This window comes from Zea mays, chromosome 1, assembly GCF_902167145.1.
Source record: "Zea mays cultivar B73 chromosome 1, Zm-B73-REFERENCE-NAM-5.0, whole genome shotgun sequence".
NCBI lineage: Eukaryota > Viridiplantae > Streptophyta > Magnoliopsida > Poales > Poaceae > Zea > Zea mays.
The window spans coordinates 292,914,516-292,936,162 of NC_050096.1; the positions used below are offsets into that span (position 1 = coordinate 292,914,516).

Consider the following 21,647-nt stretch of genomic DNA (forward strand, 5'->3'; position numbering starts at 1 on the left):
CTCTGCATCTTCTGCTCGGGCAATCATCTGACGGTGGTGCCGAGCCAAGAAATCATACTGGGCATCCAGGGTGAGAAAGTATGCAGTGAGGTACACGACTGTGGGGTCATCCTCAAGCAGTTGCTGCTCTTCCAATGCACGCATCCTGGCCATCCAAACGGGACGGTTTCTCTGAAAGGGCGGAAAGAATCTGAGCAGTGTGTCGGCCACTTCTTCATAGATCTGACAAAGGGCCCTCAATGCCTTGCGAGCGACGACTTGGCAGGTGTCTTTAAATCTGTGTCCAGCAGTAGTGACACTCCATTCCACATGGTGCGAACTGGATCCAATGTATACAGTCACGATACACTTCTCTGTGCCATGCTCGATGAATTCACGACCATCATACTCTGGCTGGCTCCTGATTCCGAGGCGGACTGTGCATGCTCTCAGCAACTTGGGGAAACCATCTTCATTCTGGCAAAAGCTGGTTTGGCACTGAACCTCCATCTGACTTCTGAGAGAAGGAAAGGGGGAAAACATTTTTGAAATGAAGGGATGAGAGAAAGATTTTTTTAAGAAAATAGTTTTGACTCAAAAACTTTTGATCAGGCTAAGGGTTACGTCCTGCGGCCAACCTAACAGCTCTGATACCACCTGAAGCGTCCCCAATCCTCTGGGACTCAAATGTGATACAATTACTAGTCCCAGGAGGCTAGTAAACACATTTATACATCAGATGATTTCAGATCTGCTTAAACGAGACAAACCTATAAAGGTGGCAAACAACTTTAAGAGTTGGTCCACAACTCGGGACATATCATCAGAGTGGGGCTGAAGCAGCCCGATATACGCAGTGAAACAATTCAGCGGTCCAACAGCCACAGGCAAGGTTGGGAACAGTCGTAACTCTTACCCGATCTCCTTTTTTTCTGAAAAACAACAAATAAGCAAGGGTGAGTACAAACGTACTCAGCAGCCCACCTTCACCCGCGGAATGGGGAAATCAGATATAATGCATGGAATATGTGGAGCTCAGGATATTTGCAGAAACAACAATATTTTATGCAGAGTTGTTTTGAAAAACATTTTGTATTTTGCAAAGCGCATCCTCTCCAAAAGGAGCAGTAAGTTTTTCAATATTAGAACAAAACCCCCTCGACTAAACCATCCAGGTATCTCAGCAGTTCCCACTGGTTTTCATTTTCAAAAATAGCTACTGGACTTCCCGTCCACCACAGCTCACGGCTCAACCGCCAAACCTTTTTTTAAAAACCACTTTTCAAAAGCATCTCTTTTTTTGGAAAACAAAACATTAATTGTCATACCATACCAGACTCGTCCATTCCTGTGGACACAGACTATTCGAATATGTTTTCAAACTCTGCGCAGAGGTGTACACTTTACCCACTAGTTCGGCTCTGCGATCCCATGGCCAATGAGACCCGAATCTGACTCTCTTTCTTTCCCCGCACGTCCTAACATTAACAGTTATCCGGAAGGAGTCAGGCCACCACCATGTCCAAACCGGACAAAACTTTCCCCCTCCTTATCCTCCCGGTGCTCCCCAGCCTTCATAACCCTGGGGTTGGACCGTACGAGTTCAGATTGAGTGACTGCCCACACAGTCTCGAGTGGTTGTACTATTAAAGAGTACAGGTAGTGAAGATGACAAACCGGTCCGTATACGAGGGGACAATCCTTCTGCTCACGCCTAAACCAGCTGAGCCAACACCTTAGGCCCTCCCCTAAATCAGGGAGTCCCTGATTATCCCACTCACAAGGTGATAAGGATGAAAACCCTTCATCACACACATTTTGAAAAGCATTTTCTTTTGAAAACTCACACCTGTTCTCAAATCATTTGGAACATATATATTAGGGATTGATTGCGGCAAGCGGCTGGGTGGCCATAATAACTTGTCTCAAAATCATATCATGCATAAAATAACAGACTGAGGGTTGTGGTTGAAAAATCATAGGTAATTTATGCATCAAAGGGATACAGTGAGCTTGCCGTGCTTATCCGGCGAAGGGGGAAGGAGAGCTCGCGGAACTGGCTTCTGGCTCCACCGCCTGGAGTAGACTTGCAGATCTGGCCTCCACGAGACGACACGAACGCTCTGATAACTATGCAACATGAACAAGCAAACATACAAACCAGCAAGTATACCAACAAATATTTAGTATAGTGGTCAGAATAGCGATATATGGATGGGTAGAGTCTTGAGTAGAATCTGTGTCATGTGGTGTTGTGATATTACTGGTGGTGGAGCGGAGGTGCTTACCAGGAGGGTGGACTGGAGGCGAAGCGACACTATGCGTGTAGCCGGCAGAGCGGAGTAACTGAGTGGGTGGGGTGTTTGCCTTGGTTGAGGATGTTGAGTGTGTGTGGAGAGGGAGAGGGTAGCTGGGTGTATTTATAGCTGAGTGTAGGTGGTGTAGCACAGTGAAGTTCACTGTTGGTGAGAATAGTGACGAATGAATCGTCTGACTTAGTATGAACAGGAGAGTTATAGGCAGAATATGGGACAAGAGTATTTTGGGAGTTTTCTGGAATATGGACCATGCTTAAGGGATGACATGGTTGGATAGGGAATAGTTTGATAAGAATTTAGAAACGAGGATTATTGGAATCTGAGTTTGGAAGCCTGGTTCGAAGGAATCTTAAAGTTAAGCGTGCTCAACTTGGAGAAACCTGGGATGGGTGACCAGATGGGAAGTTCCCTACTGGAAGAAAAATCACAGTCGCCGGAGTTCGTATGACTGGAATATGGGTCTGGCTGGTCTTAGGTGGACTAGACAGCATGATGTATGAGTAGTTGAAATCTGGGGTGATCGGCTAATCGATGAATAGTAACGATGAATAGTAACGATGAATAGTGACGACGAAAAAGTTACTAGATATCATTGATGAGTAGTAACGATGATGAATAGTAACAATGATGAATAGTAACACTGAATAGTAACGATGGTGAATAGTGTTAGTGAATAGTACTGATGAATAGTAACGGTGAATAGTGATGGTGAATAGCGTATGAACGAACGATGAACGATGAGTAGGAACTATGAACGAATGATGAACGATGAATAGGAACTATGAACGAACGGACGAACGATCGAATGATCGGACGAACGAACGATCGGAATTTCGGCAGCATAACGGCAGGACAAAGATTATCTGGAAGAACAATGAATAGGGACCATGAACGAACGATGAACGATGAATAGGAACTATGAACGAACGATGAACGATCGAATGATCGAACGAACGAACGATCGGAATTTCGGCAGCATAACGGCAGGACAAAGATTATTTGGATGAACGAACGGACGAACGAAAGATCGGAATTTTGGCAGCATAACAGCAGGACAAAGATTATCTGGAAGAACGATGAATAGGGACTATGAACGAACGATGAACGATGAATAGGAACTATGAACGAACGATGAACGATCGAATGATCGAACGAACGAACGATCAGAATTTCGGCAGCATAACGGTAGGAAAAAGATTATTTGGACGAACGAACGGACGAACGATCGGACGAACGGACGAACGAACCATGAACGATCGGACGAACGATCGAATGATCGGACGAACGAACGAACAAACTAAGAACAGGGGACGAACGATCGAAGAACGATCGAACGATCCTTGTGCTAGTGTGTGCTTGTGTGGAACATGGAGTGGGTGTGTGTGGGGGGGGGAGAGAGTTGCCATGAAATGGCTTGGGGTGGGATGAGAGGAGGCCCTTGCCCCTCTATTTATAGCCATGGTGGGGGGATTAGGGGGAGGGATGAGAGGATTAGTGGGAGGATGAGATGATTAGTGGGAGGTTAGCATGTATTTGCCTTGTATAAGTGAGATTTGCTTGTAGAGCTCACCGTATGACACTGGAGGCATACGTATACGTATGAGCATGAGGAAAGTTATGAAGAAAATATTTGTAGAGACTTGAAAAATGATTCTGAAGGTATTTCTCAAGAGGAAAATACCTGGAGATATATCGGTGGAATATTTGGGCAGTATTTCTGGAAAGAACTTGAAGAGGATCACTAGGGAAATATCTGGGCAGTATTTCTGTAAACAATTTGAGGGGGATCACTGGGGAAATATTTGTAGGATATTTTGAGGAGGATTTTAGAGAGAATATAGACCACTATACTTTATTTGTTGATATCAACTCGCAAACAAACATTTTGAAATGAAATTTGAAATTCATTTTGAATTTAGAGCGAGTTTGAGAAAATTTCAGGATTTGAATTTTTGGGATGCTACAGTCGGTCAGTGGAAGGGCGAAGTGACTGCGTTCGCTTCGACCTTGCCGACTGAGGCGCACATGTCAGGATAAGGTGTCAGGCGATCCTCGCATTGAATGCGCCTGCGATACGGTCGGTTGGTGAGGCGATTTGGCCAAGGTTGCTTCTCGACGAAGCCTGCCCGAGCTGGGCCTCGGGCGAGCCGAGGGTGCACCCGCTGCCTGAGGAGACCCTCGGGTGAGGCGTGAATTCGTCTGGGACTACAGTCCCGGCCCGAGGCCGGGCTCAGGCGAGACCGCGTCCCTTGGGTAGACGAAGCCTTGACCTAAACCGTGCCCATCAGTTTTTGCAGCTTGTGCTGATGGTGGTTACCAGCAGTGTTTAGGAGTGTTGGGGGTACCCCTAATTACGGTACCCGACAGAAGGTTATGAAGGACATACCTTCATCAACACGATATATGTTAATAAAAGAAGATGCATATGAAATATAAGAGGCAAGATAAGCAATCACATAACATTATTAATTCATTATCATTATATTATTTTAAAAAGACAGAGACAATATTGAATTACAAATGTACCTTTTACTTGATAGAAGGCAAAAAGTACAAGCGTGACGCGAAAGCAAGTACAAGTCAGCGTGAACAGTACGGGGGTACTGTTCATCTATTTATAGGCACAGGACGCAGCCTGTGAGAAATTACAGTCATGCCCTTTACATTTACTATTGACTTATAGACAAATCTATGAGGACTAGATAGCCTTTTCCCTTTTAAGTCGGTTCCTTTTTCCGCGATTGAGCTGAAGCTCCCTTGCACGTAGCTTCGGAGCAACGACAACCTTCGTCATGATCATGCTCTTCTCATCGTGTATGCTTTTAACCTGAGTCCGAAAGTACCTGTCCGTAATACATGCTTGGAAGATATTGTTAAATTACGTTTTTGAGGACCTTCGGAGGATGAAGGCCCCCAACAGTAGCCCCTCGCAGTATTAATTTGTTTAAGATAACGAATTCAGACTGCGACAAGGACGAAGGCCTTAAGCCGAAGGTCCGAAAAAACACCTTCCCATTGCTAGAGTAGCAACAGTCAATCACGGACGGGGCCCCCCGATTTGGAGCGTGCTGAGCGTATAAATAAGAACTCGCACCAACCATATTTGGTACGCTGCTTGTACCATTTGCTTTATTTTCTCAATTTTATAGCTCTTGCTCACTAACGCTTGCTAGTTTCTCAAGCTTCCTGAGCTTCAGTTTAAAAGACACATTTTCGTCATTTCTGAAGGAAAAAATGTCTCAAGACAAGAAGATTGCTGCTGAGACGAAGTTAACTGAAGAGGAGAAGCTCTTTGAAGAGAAGAAGGCTGCCAATCCTTACATAGCTGGGTTTATCGAGTCAATGGCAAAATCAAATACAGAGAAGATTACTAAGGAAATACTGGAAGGCCTGTCTGAAGATACCGGTGACAGTGATGATTATGATGCTGAAAGCGGGGGAGAAGATTCTGAGGATCGGCCGTGGAGGCCGAGCCATACAATTTTTGGGAAATCAACGATTAAACATAGTCATCTTGACAATATGAGAGGAAGGTACTTTCGGGATATGTCTATTGTTAGAGCTGGTGGAGACAACAACGTCCCTGCCCCCGAGGAAGACGAAGTTGTGATTTACCAAAGTTTCATCAAAGCTGGGCTTCGGTTTCCATTGAGCAGGTTTGTAGTTGAAGTGCTGAAAATTTATCAGATTTACCTTCATCAGATAACCCCCGAAGCTATTATTAGAATGGGGATTTTTGTTTGGGCTGTGAGAAGCCAGGGACTGGAGCCAAGCGCAAAATGCTTTTGCAGTATGCATGAGCTTGTATACGAGACGAAGGACATGGGCAAAGAACAATATCATAACAATTTTGGCTGTTATGGATTTATCGCCCGCCCCAATGCAAGCTACCCGGTGCCAACATTTCGGAAAAGGTGGCCCGAGGCCTGGATGGAGGAATGGTTTTACGTGAAAAATGACTTGAAGGCAAGAGAAGATATTAAGGAAGTTATTATGCACCCCATTTGGTCCCGCTTCGGCCTCCGAAGGCCGAAGGTTGAAATTGACGAAGCCGCCGAAGCATGTCAGAAGGCATTTGGTACTGTCTGCTTCTTTATTGGTACGAGAGATTTAATTCAAGAGTACATAGCATTCAGAGTATGGCCGCTTGTAGAGAGCTGGGAAATGCCGAAGGAGACCATCACCGAATCTAGTGAAGGTGAACTGGTCCGGCTGAAGTACACATTCAGATATGGGGATAAATTCGATGAACCAAACGATGACTGGCTAAAATGCATCGAAGTTACAAGTGATGAACTGTTTGGATCATATTACAAGGCGGAAGACAATGCATTATCCACAGCCTTCGGAGGCTGGGGAAAAAAGAGATTGAACAGAGCTTTTGATGCCATTGGTTTTGTTTACCCCGACTACCGCTATCCGCTGTGAGGACATGGAAAGAAGAGGAAAACTGCTGCTTCGACCACTCCAGATGAGCCTGCGCCGAAGGGCAAAAAGTTAAAGGTCCTTACCCACCGACCACGCTACATCGAACCGGCCGTGGTGCCTGAGTTTGGCGGGGAGGCTTCTTCAGCTGCTGAACCAAGAGAACCTGTTCCTCCTACGCAGAGGGCTAAAGAGCCGGCTATAATGCCGAAGGCACCTTCGGTTGATCTAGCTGAAACGAAAAAGTCAAAAACTGAAGAAGCAACAAAGATGGCAGAGATTTTAAGTCTTTCAATAGAAGCAACAGCGCTGAAGGCAGAAAAGAGTTCTACCAACACTCCTAAGAGGAGGAGGATGGTAAATGTGTTAGATATTTTAGAAACAGCTGACTCCATAAGTCCCGCTCCCACAGGGAAAGTTGCCGAAGCTGACAAAACACAACCCAAAGCTGATACTGAGCAAATAGAAGTTGAGACTACAATAACCCAGGCTGAAAGCGAGGCAGGGCCCACAGTGCCTGCTAAGACGAAACCTGCGGAATTTGAAGAAAAGGCATCAGAAGAAAAAACCACAGAGCAAATTTCGTTTGAAAAGGTTGCCACTCCTACTCCCGAAGCTTTTAAAGAGAGCATTGATTACATCATCTGCCATGCTTCGGGAAAGGGACTTTCTCAGGAAGAAGAACGAGAAGCTCAACATTATGCCCAAAAATTGAAATACCCGAAGGGGGCATTAGTGTTCAATGGCAGTGGGGAAGAAGATTTCTTGTACTGTCTCCTGGATAACAAAGAGATATCCGTCTGCCGGGAGATAGGTAGAAGCTTCGAATTTCCGAAGCTGGAAGATGGCCTCTCAATATTATCAAAGGATGGACTGGTTGATAGTTTAACATATAATAGCATAAAGGTACATAAGTCAAATTTGTATTTGAAAACAAATTATTTCATTTGTTCATACTTAATCTTGTCCTCCTCTTACAGGGCTTAATCCTTAGCAATGCCCTTAGAGCACAAAAAACATTGAAGATGAAGGGTATACAATGGCTCCGAACAATCTTCGTTCAGAGGTGATCGAATTAAGGAACGAAGGCCTTGAAAAAGACAAAATATTAATTTCATTGGTAAAAAAGTAAAAGAAGATGAAGCTAGTTCCAAAGCTCAAGCTGAGATTCAAAAGAATGAGATCGAAGACTTCGGAAACAGTTGGCAGAGGCCAAAGAAAAATGCGCTCTCGCCGAAGCTAACTGAGATGCCAGCGAATATTGGAAAAACTATTTAGAAAAAAACAGTTGAAGAACTTCGCGCATCCAAGAAAAGATGTTTTGAAAAATCTTTGGGCTGCGTGAAGAAGATAAAGGCTAGCTTCGCAAACGTGGGAGCCTATTCAAACGAAGATAACTTCATACGAGGCGACCCTGAAGGTGTTATCGAGTGGATAAGCGAAGAAGCCGAAGCTTTTGAAGAAATCTTAAGTGACCGAGGAGATGTATGTGCATTTTCTGGTGCACGCGGGATTTCAGCAATTTTGGAGAATGCGGGGTGCAATCACATCAAAACCACGACCCATGCCGAAGCTGCCTTCTCCGCGGACGTCACGAAGGACCCTTCAGCTGAAGCAACCTTAATGGGCAGAAAATTCTAAATGATGTGTGGGATAATGGTGACCGAGAAATGGCTCGTGAAATTATGAAGAAAAGTGAAAAAGACATCCATGAGGCCCGGGCTGAAGCAAAACGAGCTGAAGAAGCTGTTGAGCGTGAGAAACGCATATGTATTGTTTCGCAACATCTAACTTCGGCATTTGTTTTCGTGACTTTGAACTGATTGATTTTTTCTTCCGCAGCTGAATTACCTCCTCCACCGGAGCCGTTCGACCCTCTGACCGACCCAGAAACAAAGAAAGCAATAGAAATCATCAATATGGCCGAATCTATTGTTGACGAAGTTGATAACAAATTGCTTAACGAAGTTGCAGAGAAGGTTCTGAAGGAAGAATAATAGTTATTGTAAAAACATTTTTAGGCTATTAATGTAACATTTGCTGAACTAAGTCTGTAATATTTGATGTGTATAGTTTTGAATCTAATATGTAAACTATTTTTGCAATTTACTTCTTTGCGATGCATGAAACTTTTATATACATACCGTTTTTGAGCCTTCGGCGAAAAAACACGTTCCCTTCTTTTCATGCTTCGTAAAGAAGAATATTCATGCTTCGTGAGAATATCCACGCTTCCTAAGAACATCCAAGCTTTGTAAAAACATCAATACTTCATAAACAATAGATCTCTTCTTTCACCTCAGAACTGACGAAGCTGTATTTCTCAACTTACTTTGTGCCTTAACACCTTTTCATTTTTGTAAAGCATTCTCCAAAGATCGACTTCGTTTTCAATTCGTGTCATTGGTGCGATATGATGTATGATGTGATGCTATGCGAGATGATGCGATGATATGATGCAAAGAATGATGCTAGTGCCGAAGACACACACCCACGCTGGAACACACAATCTCTGCGTCCCCTTAGGAACGATCAAAATCTCTTTGCCGTTTATTTTTTGGCTTCACCGCTTATTTTTCGGTGTAAGTTTTGCATCCTCTTAGGAACGTCTTTTGAACTTCTTCGCCTTCTATTTCGGCGGTATTTTTTGCGTTGACTTTTCGCGCTTCGCCTTATATTTCGGCGGTATTTGGCTCTGCATTCCCTTTGGAACGACTTTTGAGCAGAAAACTTACACTGTGCTCCCTTAGGAACGACTTTTTGTAGCTTCGGCGAAACTTACGCTGCGCTCCTTAGGAACGACTTTTTGTAGCTTTGGCAAAACTTATACTGCGATCTTTAGCTCTGCATTCCCTTAGGAACGACTTTTGAGCTTCATCAATTTTTGAGCTTCGTAAACATTTGAAGAAGATATATTTCATTCTGATAAAAGTAAAACTATTACAAGAAATTGAAACTAGTCCTGAATTGTTTGTTCCTTATTGAAAAACAAAAAAGACATAGAACACAAAAGTACTTCAGGGGTAGGATATCGCTCAATAAATGTGCTTTGATTCTGGCACAATACTGTTGACTGTGCGAGCTTCAGATTCGTCCCTGACTTCACGTTGTTGCTAAGGGTACTGTCGCCGTTCTGGCTGACCTCGAGAATAGGTTGGCTGTAGTGGTGGTGGGGGTGGGAGTTGTGGCCAGGAAGCCTGTGAATGGCTAGCCGAAGTGACAGAAGCTGCAGGATGATTGTTCACATACTCTAGTATGTAAGGAGATTGACACGAAGCAGTGTGCAAAACCTGCTTCGGCTGGTTCTGCCGAGCTTCGGCTTCTGCTATCTCCTTTTGCTTCTGAATAGTGACGTGGCACATTCTTGTAGTATGGCCCTTGTCCTCGCCACAGAATAAGCAGTAGATCTTTCTAGGTTGATCCCCAAATTTTCCTCCGAAGCCCCTGCCCCTTGGAGCTGGTGGCCTGAAAGAGCTTTGCTGTTGCCCCGAAGGTTGTGAGGTATATTGTGACCTCTGAGACTGACTTCCTTTGTCGTCACTCTGAGTGGAGTTATGGATTGACCTGACGTGCCTCGGATGAATTCTTCCTCCGAAGCCCCTGGTCATTTCAGAGAATCTGTAAGCTTCCTCCCTTCTTTGGCGAAAATCATTGTCAGCTCGGATGTACTCATCCATCTTCTGAAGCAGTTTCTCCAGAGTTTGTGGGGGCTTCCTGGCGAAATAATGAGCAGTAGGTCCTGGCCGAACACCCTTGATCATGGCCTCAATGACAATCTCATTGGGCACTGTAGGCGCTTGTGCCCTCAGTCGCAAGAACCTTCGTACATATGCCTGAAGGTATTCTTCATGGTCTTACGTGCATTGGAACAGAGCCTGAGCTGTGACCAGCTTCGTTTGAAAGCCTTGGAAGCTGGTAACCAACATGTCCTTAAGCTTCTGCCACGATGTGATAGTCCCTGGCCAAAGAGAAGAATACCATGTTTGGGCTACATTCCAGACTGCCATGACGAAGGACTTCGCCATGACTGTAGTATTGCCTCATACGAAGATATAGTTGCTTTGTAGCTCATCGGAAACTGCTTTGGATCTGAGTGCCCATCATACATGGGGAGCTGAGGTGGCTTGTATGATGGGGGCCATGGGGGTAGCCTGCAGTTCTGCTGCCAAGGGAGAAGCATCATCAAAAGTAAAGGCATCATGATTAAAATCATCATACCATCCATTCTCGTTGAATAAGCCTTCTTGACGAAGCTCCATGTGTTGGGGCCTTCGATCTTGTTCATCTTGAACAAGATGACGCACTTCTTCAATAGCTTCATCGATCTTCCTTTGAAGATCAGCCAGTCACGCCATCTTCTCCTTCTTTCTTTGTACTTGCTGATGGATGATCTCCATGTCCCTGATCTCTTGGTCCAACTCCTCCTCCTGAAGTGTTGGACTGGTGGCTTTCCTCTTCTGGCTTTGAGCCTCTCGAAGGGAAAGAGTTTCTTGGTTTGGATCCAGCGGTTGCAGTGCAGCGGTCCCTGGTGCTGAAGCTTTCTTCGGCGGCATGACGAAGGTCAGTGCTTGCCGAAGGTGGTCGAAAAGGGTTCACCGGAGGTGGGCGCCAATGTTGGGGACTTGTTCTCAAATGCAATGAATTAAGAACAAGGTAACACAAAATGTTAAATGTTAATGTCCTTCGTCCTTCGAAGCATTATTTCCCTTAGGATATAATGATCTTCAGACGAAGGTTATGAAGGACATACCTTCATCAACGCGATATATGTTAATAAAAGAAGAAGCATATGAAATATAAGAGGCAAGATAAGCAATCACATAACATTATTAATTCATTATCATTATTTTATTTTAAAAAGACAGAGACAATATTGAATTACAAATGTACCTTTTACTTGATAGAAGGCAAAAAGTACAAGCGTGACACGAAAGCAAGTACAAGTTAGTGTGAACAGTACGAGGGTACTGTTCATCTATTTATAGGCACAGGACGCAGCCTGTGAGAAATTACAGTCATGCCCTTTACATTTACTATTGACTTATAGACAAATCTATGAGGACTAGATAGCATTTTCCCTTTTAAGTCGGTTCCTTTTTCCGCGATTGAGCCGAAGCTCCCTTGCACGTAGCTTCAGAGCAACGGCAACCTTTGTCACAATCATGCTCTCCTCATCGTGTATGCTTTTAACCTGAGTCCGAAGGTACCTGTCCATAAGCCATGCTTGGAAGACATTGTTAAATTACGTTTTTGAGGACCTTCGGAGGACGAAGGCCCCCAACATCTACAAACTCTCTAAGGCGCTTTATGGGCTCAAGCAAGCCCCAAGAGCATGGTATGAATGCCTAAGAGATTTTCTTATCGCTAATGGCTTCAAAGTCGGAAAAGCCGATGCTACTCTCTTTTCTAAAACTATTGCAAATGATTTGTTTGTATGCCAAATTTATGTTGATGGTATCATATTTGGGTCTACTAACAAATCTACTTGTGAAGAGTTTAGTAGGATTATGGTTCAAAAATTTGAGATGTCTATGATGGGGTAGTTGAAGTACTTCTTAGGATTTCAAGTGAAGAAACTCCAAGAGGGCACCTTTATCAGCCAAACGAAGTACATTCAAGACATACTCACCAAGTTTGGGATGAAGGATGCCAAGCCCATCAAGACACCCATGGGAACTAATGGGCATCTTGACCTCAACACGGGAGGTAAATCTGTAGATCAAAAGGTATACCGGTCGATGATAGGATCTTTACTCTATTTATGTGCATCTCGACCGGATATTATGCTTTCCGTATGCATGTGTGCAAGATTCCAAGCCGATCCTAAGGAAGTTCACCTTAGGGCCGTGAAACGAATCTTGAGATATTTAGTTCATACACCTAAGTTTGGCCTTTGGTACCCCAAGCGATCCACTTTTGATTTGATTGGTTATTCGGATGCTGATTGGGCAGGGTGTAAAATTGATAGAAAGAGCACATCAGGGACTTGTCAGTTCTTGGGAAGATCCCTGGTGTCTTGGGCTTCAAAGAAACAAAACTCAGTAGCTCTTTCCACTGCCGAAGCCGAGTACATTGCCGCAGGCCATTGTTGCGCGCAATTGCTTTGGATGAGGCAAACCCTTAGGGACTATGGTTACAAATTAACCAAAGTTCCTCTCCTATGTGATAATGAGAGTGCAATCCGCATGGCGGATAATCCCGTTGAGCACAGCCGCACTAAGTACATAGCCATTCGGTATCACTTTTTGAGGGATCACCAACAAAGGGGGATATCGAGATTGCATATGTTAGCACTAAAGAACAATTAGCCGATATCTTTACCAAGCCATTAGATGAGAAAACTTTTACCAAACTTAGGCATGAGCTAAACATTCTTGATTCTAGAAATTTTGATTGATACTTTGCACACATAGCTTATTTATATACCTTTGATCATCTCTTTCATTTGCTATGACTAATGTGTTTTTCAAGTGCATTTCATGCTAAGTCCTAGATTGAAAGGGAAATGGAGTCTTCGGCGAAGACAAGGCTTCCACTCCACTCTATCAAATTATTCATTATTCGTCGTCACTCCGCATCGCTCTCCACTTTGGTATAATCTTCACTCATATATTATTTGCCAAAGGGGGAGAGAAAGTAATAAAGGGCTTTTATTTCACTCACAAAGTATCCGTTTTGGCGATTCATGCCAAAGGGGGAGAAAGTATTAGCCCAAAGCAAAAGGACCGCACCACCACCAATTTTAAAAATGTAGTCTTTCAATTTATATTAAAAGACGTTTTTCAATTGATATCTTATTTTTGATATAATTTCAAATTGGTTTGACCTCCTTCAAAATTAATATCTAAAACCCTCTTGAACACTAAGAGGAGAATTTCATTAAGAGGGAGTTTTATTTAGTCAAAGGAAAAGCATTTGAAACAGGGGGAGAAAATTTCAAATCTTGAAAATGCTTCTCAAAATCTTATTCATATACTTTTGACTATTTTGCAAAAGACTTTGAAAAGAATTTTCAAAAGAGTTTGCAAAAACAAAACAAGTGGTGCAAGCGTGGTCCAAAATGTTAAAATGAAAAAAGCAATCCATGCATATCTTATGAAAATGTAAATTGGTTTAATTCCAAGCAACCTTTGCACTTACCTTATGCAAACTAGTTCAATTATGCACTTGTACATTTGCTTTGGTTTGTGTTGGCATCAATCACCAAAAAGGGGGACATTGAAAGGGAAATAGGGTCAAACCTTTTCCTAAATGATTTTGGTGGTTGAATTGCGCAACACAAATAATTGGACTAACTAGTTTGCTCTAGATTATAAATTCTACAGGTGCCAAAGGTTCAACACAAACCAATAAAAAGTCCAAGAAAGGGTTCAAATAAAAAGAGCAAAAGACAACCGAAGGCTGCCCTGGTCTAGCGCACCGGATAGTGTCCGGTGCACCAGGGAGATCAACTCCGAACTTGCCACCTTCGGGTTTCTGGGAATGCCACTCCGCTATAATTCACCGGACTGTCCGGTGTAGCACCGGACTGTCCGGTGTGCCATGCGGAGCAACGGCTACTGCGCCAACGGTCGTCTGCAAAAGCAACAGTGAATAGTGAACAGTGCGCGACTACGCGCGCAGAGTTAGAGCAGGCGCCAGAAGGCGCACCGGACAGTGAACAGTGACTGTCCGGTGGCCCCACATGTCAGAGCTCCAACGGTCGAACCCTAACGGTTGGGTGACGTGGCTGGCGCACCGGAAAGTGTCCGATGCGCCCTTCGATAGCAGCCTTCCCCAACGGCCACTTTGGTGGTTGGGGCTATAAATACCCCCAACCACCACACTTCAAGGCATCCAAGTTTTCAGCCAACACATTCAATACAAGAGCTAGTGCATTCAATACAAGACACAATTAGAGAGAATCAAAATCTCTCCAAGTCCCAATTCCACTCAAAGCAATAGTGACTAGAAGAGAGAGTTTTGCCGTGTTCCTTTGAGCTCTTGCGCTTGGATCGCTTTTCTTCTTCCCCATTTCTTGTTTCCAAGTTCTTTGTAATCAAAGCAAGAGACACCAATTGTGTGGTGGTCCTTGTGGGGACTAAGTGTCTCAATTGATTGAGAAGAGAAGCTCACTCGGTCTAGATGACCGTTTGAGAGAGAGAAAGGTTTGAAAGAGACCCGGTCTTTGTGACCACCTCAACGGGGAGTAGGTTTGCAAGAACCGAACCTCAGTAAAACAAATCACCGTGTCATCCGCTCTTATTCGCTTGTGATTTGATTTCACCCTCTCTTTCGGACTCGATTATATTTCTAACGCTAACCCCGGCTTGTAGTTGTGCTTAAAGTTTATAAATTTCAGATTTGCCTATTCACCCCCCCTCTAGGCGACTTTCACGAACCCAAGACTTGTAGATACTACTCGGAAGCCTTAACCACTAAACTAGATGCCCTTTTGCTATATGTAGTAAACAATGATGTGTAAGAGAGGAGAGTGAGTTAGGCAATATAACTTCTCTCTAATCTATGGCCTCGATTCTTCCCCTAGTCAAAACATATGCAATGAACCTGGTTATCTTACGTGCAACTATGATTTGACTAAGTGTTACTATCTCTACATCAAAGAGTTATTCAACCTAACTTTCAAATATATCCACTAACCTATAACTAAGTTAGAAAGATAAAGCACATAACAAAGATAACATAATATAAATATGGAAGCTAAAAACGATAGAGATACAAACTCCCATTGACGCATCGATATTTTTATCGAGGTATTGAGAAGCGTGCAAGCTTCCTCCTAAACCTCGTTGGAGCCCCCTGGGAATGCCCACGCAAGGACCAAACTCCTAGTTAGATAACTTCTTAGACAATCTCATGACTTGTCTATGAATAACAGGTGCTCCGGTTTCAACCTCTCCTCGGATGCCTTGTATCGTTTCCTTTTGTATTAGACTCCAAGATTTCCACCTTCAGTCATAGGTTCTGGACTCGAACTTGGAAATGGAGCCCCGATGGTGCCTTCATAGTTAATTCAACCTGCAAAGCGTAATTCATCGAATCTTACATCCACATCAAAGTTGGATTTGTCTGGAAGGCAAGGGATGAACCAAAATGCAAGGCTTTTGCTTGAATTCTTCTACAAGACAAGCTCCTCACTGTGAACAATCTTGCCACTAGGGGTTGGCCCGACATTCGAACGCTCATTCTGCAATGCCCCCTAGAGACTGGCCTTCACCTCTGTTTGCATTGCCCTTTCGTCTATGTTGTGTGGGATCGGGTTCTAGTTTGGGAAGGTATGACCCTCCCTGCTCAGGTGGATCCTGCTCGCTCCTTCAACGTCAAGGACTGGAGGGAAACAGTGTCCTCCCCGCTCCTGAAAACCCAAAAACGCGACATCAACAACGTCGTGATATACACTTTGTGGAACCTATGGAAGGAGAGAAATCTTCGAAAAAAGCTCCCTAACTCCTATCCATGTACTCCCTCCGTTTCTTTTTATTTGTCGCTGGATAGTGCAAAATTACACTATCCAGCGACAAATAAAAAGAAACGGAGGGAGTAGCTTTGAGGATCAAGGAGGATGTTTTAAGTTTTATAAGGGCTATGTCTATTCTATAATTGGGCTGCAGCAACGCCTTAGCAACTAGCTGCTCTGTGTGGGTTTGCTAGGATTGTTCCTTCCTCCGTGCATGCTAGGCTACGTTGTATCCGGTTCTCGGACGTCATCTCTTGTTTTTTGAACTCTTTCCCCTTTAATGGATAGACAAAGCTCCTACCATTTCATTAAAAAACTACCTAGCTACCTATCGGTGCATCCTAGACTAAAAATATATAGCCACATATGTCACAAAAGCGATTTCAGTAATCATTCATCATATTTTGGTAACAAAGGAGAATCAACACAAAAGAATTGTTTCACTGGTCAGACTCCTAAAATACAATATTATATTCTTACAGGCACTAAGAACTACACCTATGCAACACGGATGCACATAACTGAAACATGAGTCTTGGAATGCAGACGTAGGATGATTCACTCTCTTCCTGTCGTCGATTCACAATGGAAGAATAAAGGGGGCAGAAAAAAGCAATCTCACCTACTCTCATGCTTACTTAAATTACACGGTGGCCTCAAGGTTTCATTGCCACTACGTATGAACTAGAAAGGAGGGAAATCAAAAGATGCCATGTTGAGCATGAGGACCCTACTGTTAATTTTATGAGGTCGATGCTTTCCGGCAAAAGTTCACGCTCCTAGGTTGCTTCAACGACCCCCCCGAATTTTGATAGGGCACCACTGAAGCTTGGAGACCAGAGTACAGGCATGGGACACGGTTTTGGGGCTGTTGTTTGGTCAACTTTTCTTAGTCTCTGAATGCTAACTTCGTTATGAAGGTAAACATCTGCTCCTGTAAAACAATACAAACCGTAAGTAGAACAGACTAACTGTAATAACAACAATCAATCAGATATCTTAGTGATGCAACGTATCCATAAACAAATAACAAGGTAAACTAGGAAAACAAGCATCTCTATTACCTATTTTACCGAAGCTTAAGTGCATCTCCAAGACCAAAACTAGTATTACTTTGATGCCCCTTTCTCCCCAGAGGATTATCTCCTTTCTGCATCATTGCAACGAACTCATTGTAGTCGATTCGTCCATCCTGCAAAATATATGATTCATGGATTAGACAGTCTGATTTTACCAATCTTGACAGAAATAGTGAATCAGCTGGTCTACTTACATTGTCCTGATCGATGTCCCCAATAATGTCCTCAAGTCGGGTATCCCCTAAACCAAACTCCTCACATGCCTTTTGGAGCTCATCTTGAGTTATGTAACCACTGCCGTCTTTGTCAAAGTATGAGAAAGCAGCAAAGAGCTTATCCTCCTTTTCAACTTTGTTTATATGCAAAGTTGCAGCAATGAACTCCCCGTAATCAATTGTGCCACTGTTGTCGATATCTGCCTGATATTTTCATGAAATGTGCTTCAACCGAGTTGCAGTCCATAAAGTGGAAATATGGTCATCAGAAAATTAAAGTGCCACACTACTGTCTTAATAAACTTCCCAAAATAAATCTCATATACTTGGTAACACGGTTAAGCTTCCCTCATAATGTGGTGTTTTCTTTGTTCACCAAAACATCAGACACCGTTGAATCTGATTGGATGTTCAGTGTGAGATTAGGCACGAGGAATAGTAGATGTAGATTGGTTCTAGGAGATAGGATGTTACACATGTATAGGAAAGGATGAGTGGGGGTTTATAGAAACAGAACCAATCAACAGGATCCTTGCCTAATGGAGATCAATCCATCTATCCTAGCCATATAGTAACAAGGACCAATTAAAAAGTATGCAAGGTTATAATATTTTAATGAGCTTATTCTTGAACTTGTTCTTTAAGATTCGTAGCTGAGTTAGTTAGGTGATCTAAATAGCACTCCTCAGGTATTGAGCCGACTCTCCGTATAAGCGAATTTTAGATCGAGGTTAAAATTTTTTTGCTCGTATGTCCCACGTCAAAGTACAGGTCTAAGACTCGGCCCTGGTCGTGGTCGTTTCTCACATCGGCTATGGTGCCGCTCTGTATGAGTGAGACAGGGGTTCAGAGATTTTCTCGACCTGTAAAAATGTCTTCTTATCGTAATCCTTAGGTCTGTCTAACCCCGCAGATCGAGTTTTCTTAAGATTCGTCCATGGTTTATTTTATAAATGAGACTTGGTGACAAAAAAGTGGTTTACCGACTAAAGTTAAAAAAATGTGCAGAATGCGAAGAGTATGGGTTGATCAGCTTGGAATACTTACAGCTTCCATTAGAGCATTGATTTCCGAATCCATCAAATTAGCACCAACTCTCTGCAAGCCAGTTTTTAGTTCCTCCAATGTGATATGACCACTGTTGTCACTGTCAATCATTTTGAACATTTCTTTTAACCCCGCGATTTCTTCCTCAGATAAGCTCTCAGCAATAACCTACAATTACAAAGAAAATGAACCACAAATAGCATCGGTATAATGCAGAGATAGACCGTTGGTATCAGTACTTACCCTAAGGGCCATTTTCTTTAGTTTATTCATTGCAGAAAATTGTTTCAACCGGCTTAGAACAGCGGAATCAAGAGGCTTGTCAGGAGCAACTCCATCAACACACACCCAAGGGTGACCTATGAAAACCCAGGTCAATCACTATAGCCAATTTGGTTGAGATGAGGCCAAATAAACTTGGAAAGAATTATTTATTAAATTGGTACATGCATTCATGCTACTCACATAAGGCTTCATGGGCAGTCAATCTCTTTTTTGGATCACGAATAAGCATTTTCCTAACCAAATCCTTTGCACTCTCTGAGATGCTAGGCCAGGGCTCCGACGAAAAGTCCAGGTCACCTTTCAAAACTTGTTCAAATATTCCTTGTTCACTTTCTGCCCAAAAAACCAATAGAAAATTCAACACTTGATGCCAACTGTCAATGTCATATAAAACTGCAATATATTTCACTAAAATGGCTGCATATAACCTCACCATCCCAGAATGGAGGGACTCCACTCAACAGGATATAGATTATGACACCAGCACTCCAGACATCAACCTCACGGCCATAGTATTTTAGCAGAACCTCAGGTGCAACATAGTATGGGCTTCCAACGACATCTGTAAACATCTCGCCTGCACAAACAATTATCTTAGTCCACATGGCATTAGAATAATGCTATTTAGGAATTAGGACTGCATGTGGTAAAAGAATGCGATAACATTCATATGTTTGGTTTCCACCAACTCATATTTCCTTAAAAACAGATATAATTATGTAGGATTTGTGCTAAGCATAGAATCCTGGTGTTAATTCACCTACTGTAAATCAATGTGTAAATGGGTCTATTCTAACTTTCTTAGCCATGGAGATGTTGCTGAATGGTATTGAATATAAGAACACAAGCAAACCTTATTAGGAACTTCATAAGTTCTGGGGTGATGCTCCCAACTGCAAGTTGCAGTGATATTATAACGAGATTGAAGAAAATAAAACCAGTACTGACTACTTGCTCAATGTAGTTCAGCAGCACAAGTGATCTCAGAATGTTGAATGGTAAAAGTGATGCAACCATTGTGTGAAGTACACACGCCACTATGCATGTAACAGTTGTTGATCTATATTTTGTTATGAGATCACATGGTGGCCTCTTGCATGGACGCTCACAACAGTGCTCTACGTACGTACGAAAAATTCCCCCATTATGTAACAACCGTACGGCAATTGTCGCCACAGTTATCAGCTCAACTGTTCACATTACTAAAACAGCTTCACAATTAAATAAAATTGTTCTGCATTGCTAGTCAAGGAATCGATGCCATATACCTGGCTTGAAGAAGATGGACAGTCCAAAATCGATGGTCTTCAGGGGCGAGTCCTCCTTTTGATTGACAAACAAGAAATTTTCCGGCTTAAGATCCCTGTGCATCACGCCGAGTGAGTGGCACGCCTCGACGACGCCGACGATCACCCTGGTCAGCTGCGCGGCCGCCTTCTCGGAATAGTGCCCCCTCTGGATGATCCTGTCGAAAAGTTCCCCACCAGCGCAGAGCTCCATGACGAGCTGCACGGCGACGGCGTCCTCGTAGGCGCCGACGATGGAGACGACGTTGGCATGACCCGCGAGGTGGTGCATGATCTGGATCTCGCGGCGCACATCCTCGACATCCTCCTCCGTGAGCAGCTTCCGTTTGGCAATGGATTTGCAGGCGAACTCCCGGCCGGTGGCCTTCTCGACGCAGAGGTAGGTTGTGCCGAATTGACCCTGACCTAACTTCTTGCCAATGGTGTAGATGTCCTTGAGCCGAGCCGTGTTAACGTCGCGCTTGAGCACGGAGTCCGCGAGGAGGCCCGCGCTCTGGACGCGCTTGACCTTGGGCGCGGGCTTCTTCGCCGTAGGGTTGTCCTGCGGCTGGGAGGCAGGGGCCGGTGGCAGGTCGGTGGATCGGGATGAGTGGTGGGAGGAATGCTCAGATTCTGGGATGGTGACGGGATCGGGCGCTTTGTCGGAGGCGGGGGAGGGGGGCGGCGGTAGGGCTGGGGCTGGCGCGGGGTCGTCGCCGCGGGGCCGCCACAGGGTGACGTTGGCCAGGAAGCCGTTGCGGCCAGCGGCACTGGGGCCGACGCAGGTGTTGCCCATCGCCGCGGGGACGCTACACGGACGGCAGCGACGGCGGCGACGGCGGTGGCGGTGGCATTGGACGCGGGGGCGGCGAGGAGGTTACCGGTTGGGTGGTTCAGGACCTTCAAGTTGAATCGATCGTGGAAGCGGGGCGGAAGGGGAGGAACCGATGAATGAAACGGAGCCGAGGTGGGTCCCTGGCAGCGGGTTCGTGTGGATGACGTGTGGGTCCGACGCGTATGGGGCCGATTGTCAGCGTAGTGATCCAGCGATCGGAGGCGAGTGAAACCGCAGGATGCGGATCGGGCTCTTGGGCTCTTCGCGCCATATCGGATGGTTAATCATCACCGTTCCTTCCACCAAATTCCAAATCGTATATTTGGGAACTCCACGAGCCGTTTCTATTTGATTTTTGGCAAAATTGGTATGGAATAGAAATAGCTTCCGTCTTTTTTGTAATTTAGTCTTTTTTAGGTTTTATTTTCACACATACGCCCCTTCTGGTTTCATTTTAAAAACTAGACCCTCAGCTCGACACCATCGACATTAGCGCCGAGCTAGTACGTCTCGACGCCAATTACTTTGATGTGTACAACATTCTGTGTGGCTTCTACGTGGCGGTAATGTGGCCAGAGGTCAGCGCCGACCTCGGCGCCATAGATCTCAGCGCTGAGCTCTGTGTCTACAAATATCGAACTTCGACCGATAGTTTCTCTTCTACCAAACGACCAATATCAACCTGACGACTTGGATCTATTGTTCCTGTGTATCAAGGTAA

At 44.2% G+C, this 21,647-nt stretch overlaps 1 protein-coding gene across 1 annotated transcript; it reads right to left on the minus strand.

Moving 5' to 3' along the window:
- Positions 1 to 16,543: 16,543 nt before the first annotated feature.
- Positions 16,544 to 21,217, minus strand: LOC103644148 (calcium-dependent protein kinase 11). Its single transcript, XM_008667344.4, has 8 exons — positions 20,074 to 21,217; positions 19,239 to 19,382; positions 18,986 to 19,138; positions 18,764 to 18,879; positions 18,521 to 18,688; positions 17,453 to 17,677; positions 17,244 to 17,371; positions 16,544 to 17,113 (listed from the first exon to the last, which is right to left on the minus strand). The coding sequence occupies exons 1-7, from the start codon at positions 20,885 to 20,887 to the stop codon at positions 17,249 to 17,251; spliced, it is 1,743 nt and encodes a 580-aa protein (XP_008665566.1). The 5' UTR covers positions 20,888 to 21,217; the 3' UTR covers positions 16,544 to 17,113; positions 17,244 to 17,248.
- Positions 21,218 to 21,647: the final 430 nt, after the last annotated feature.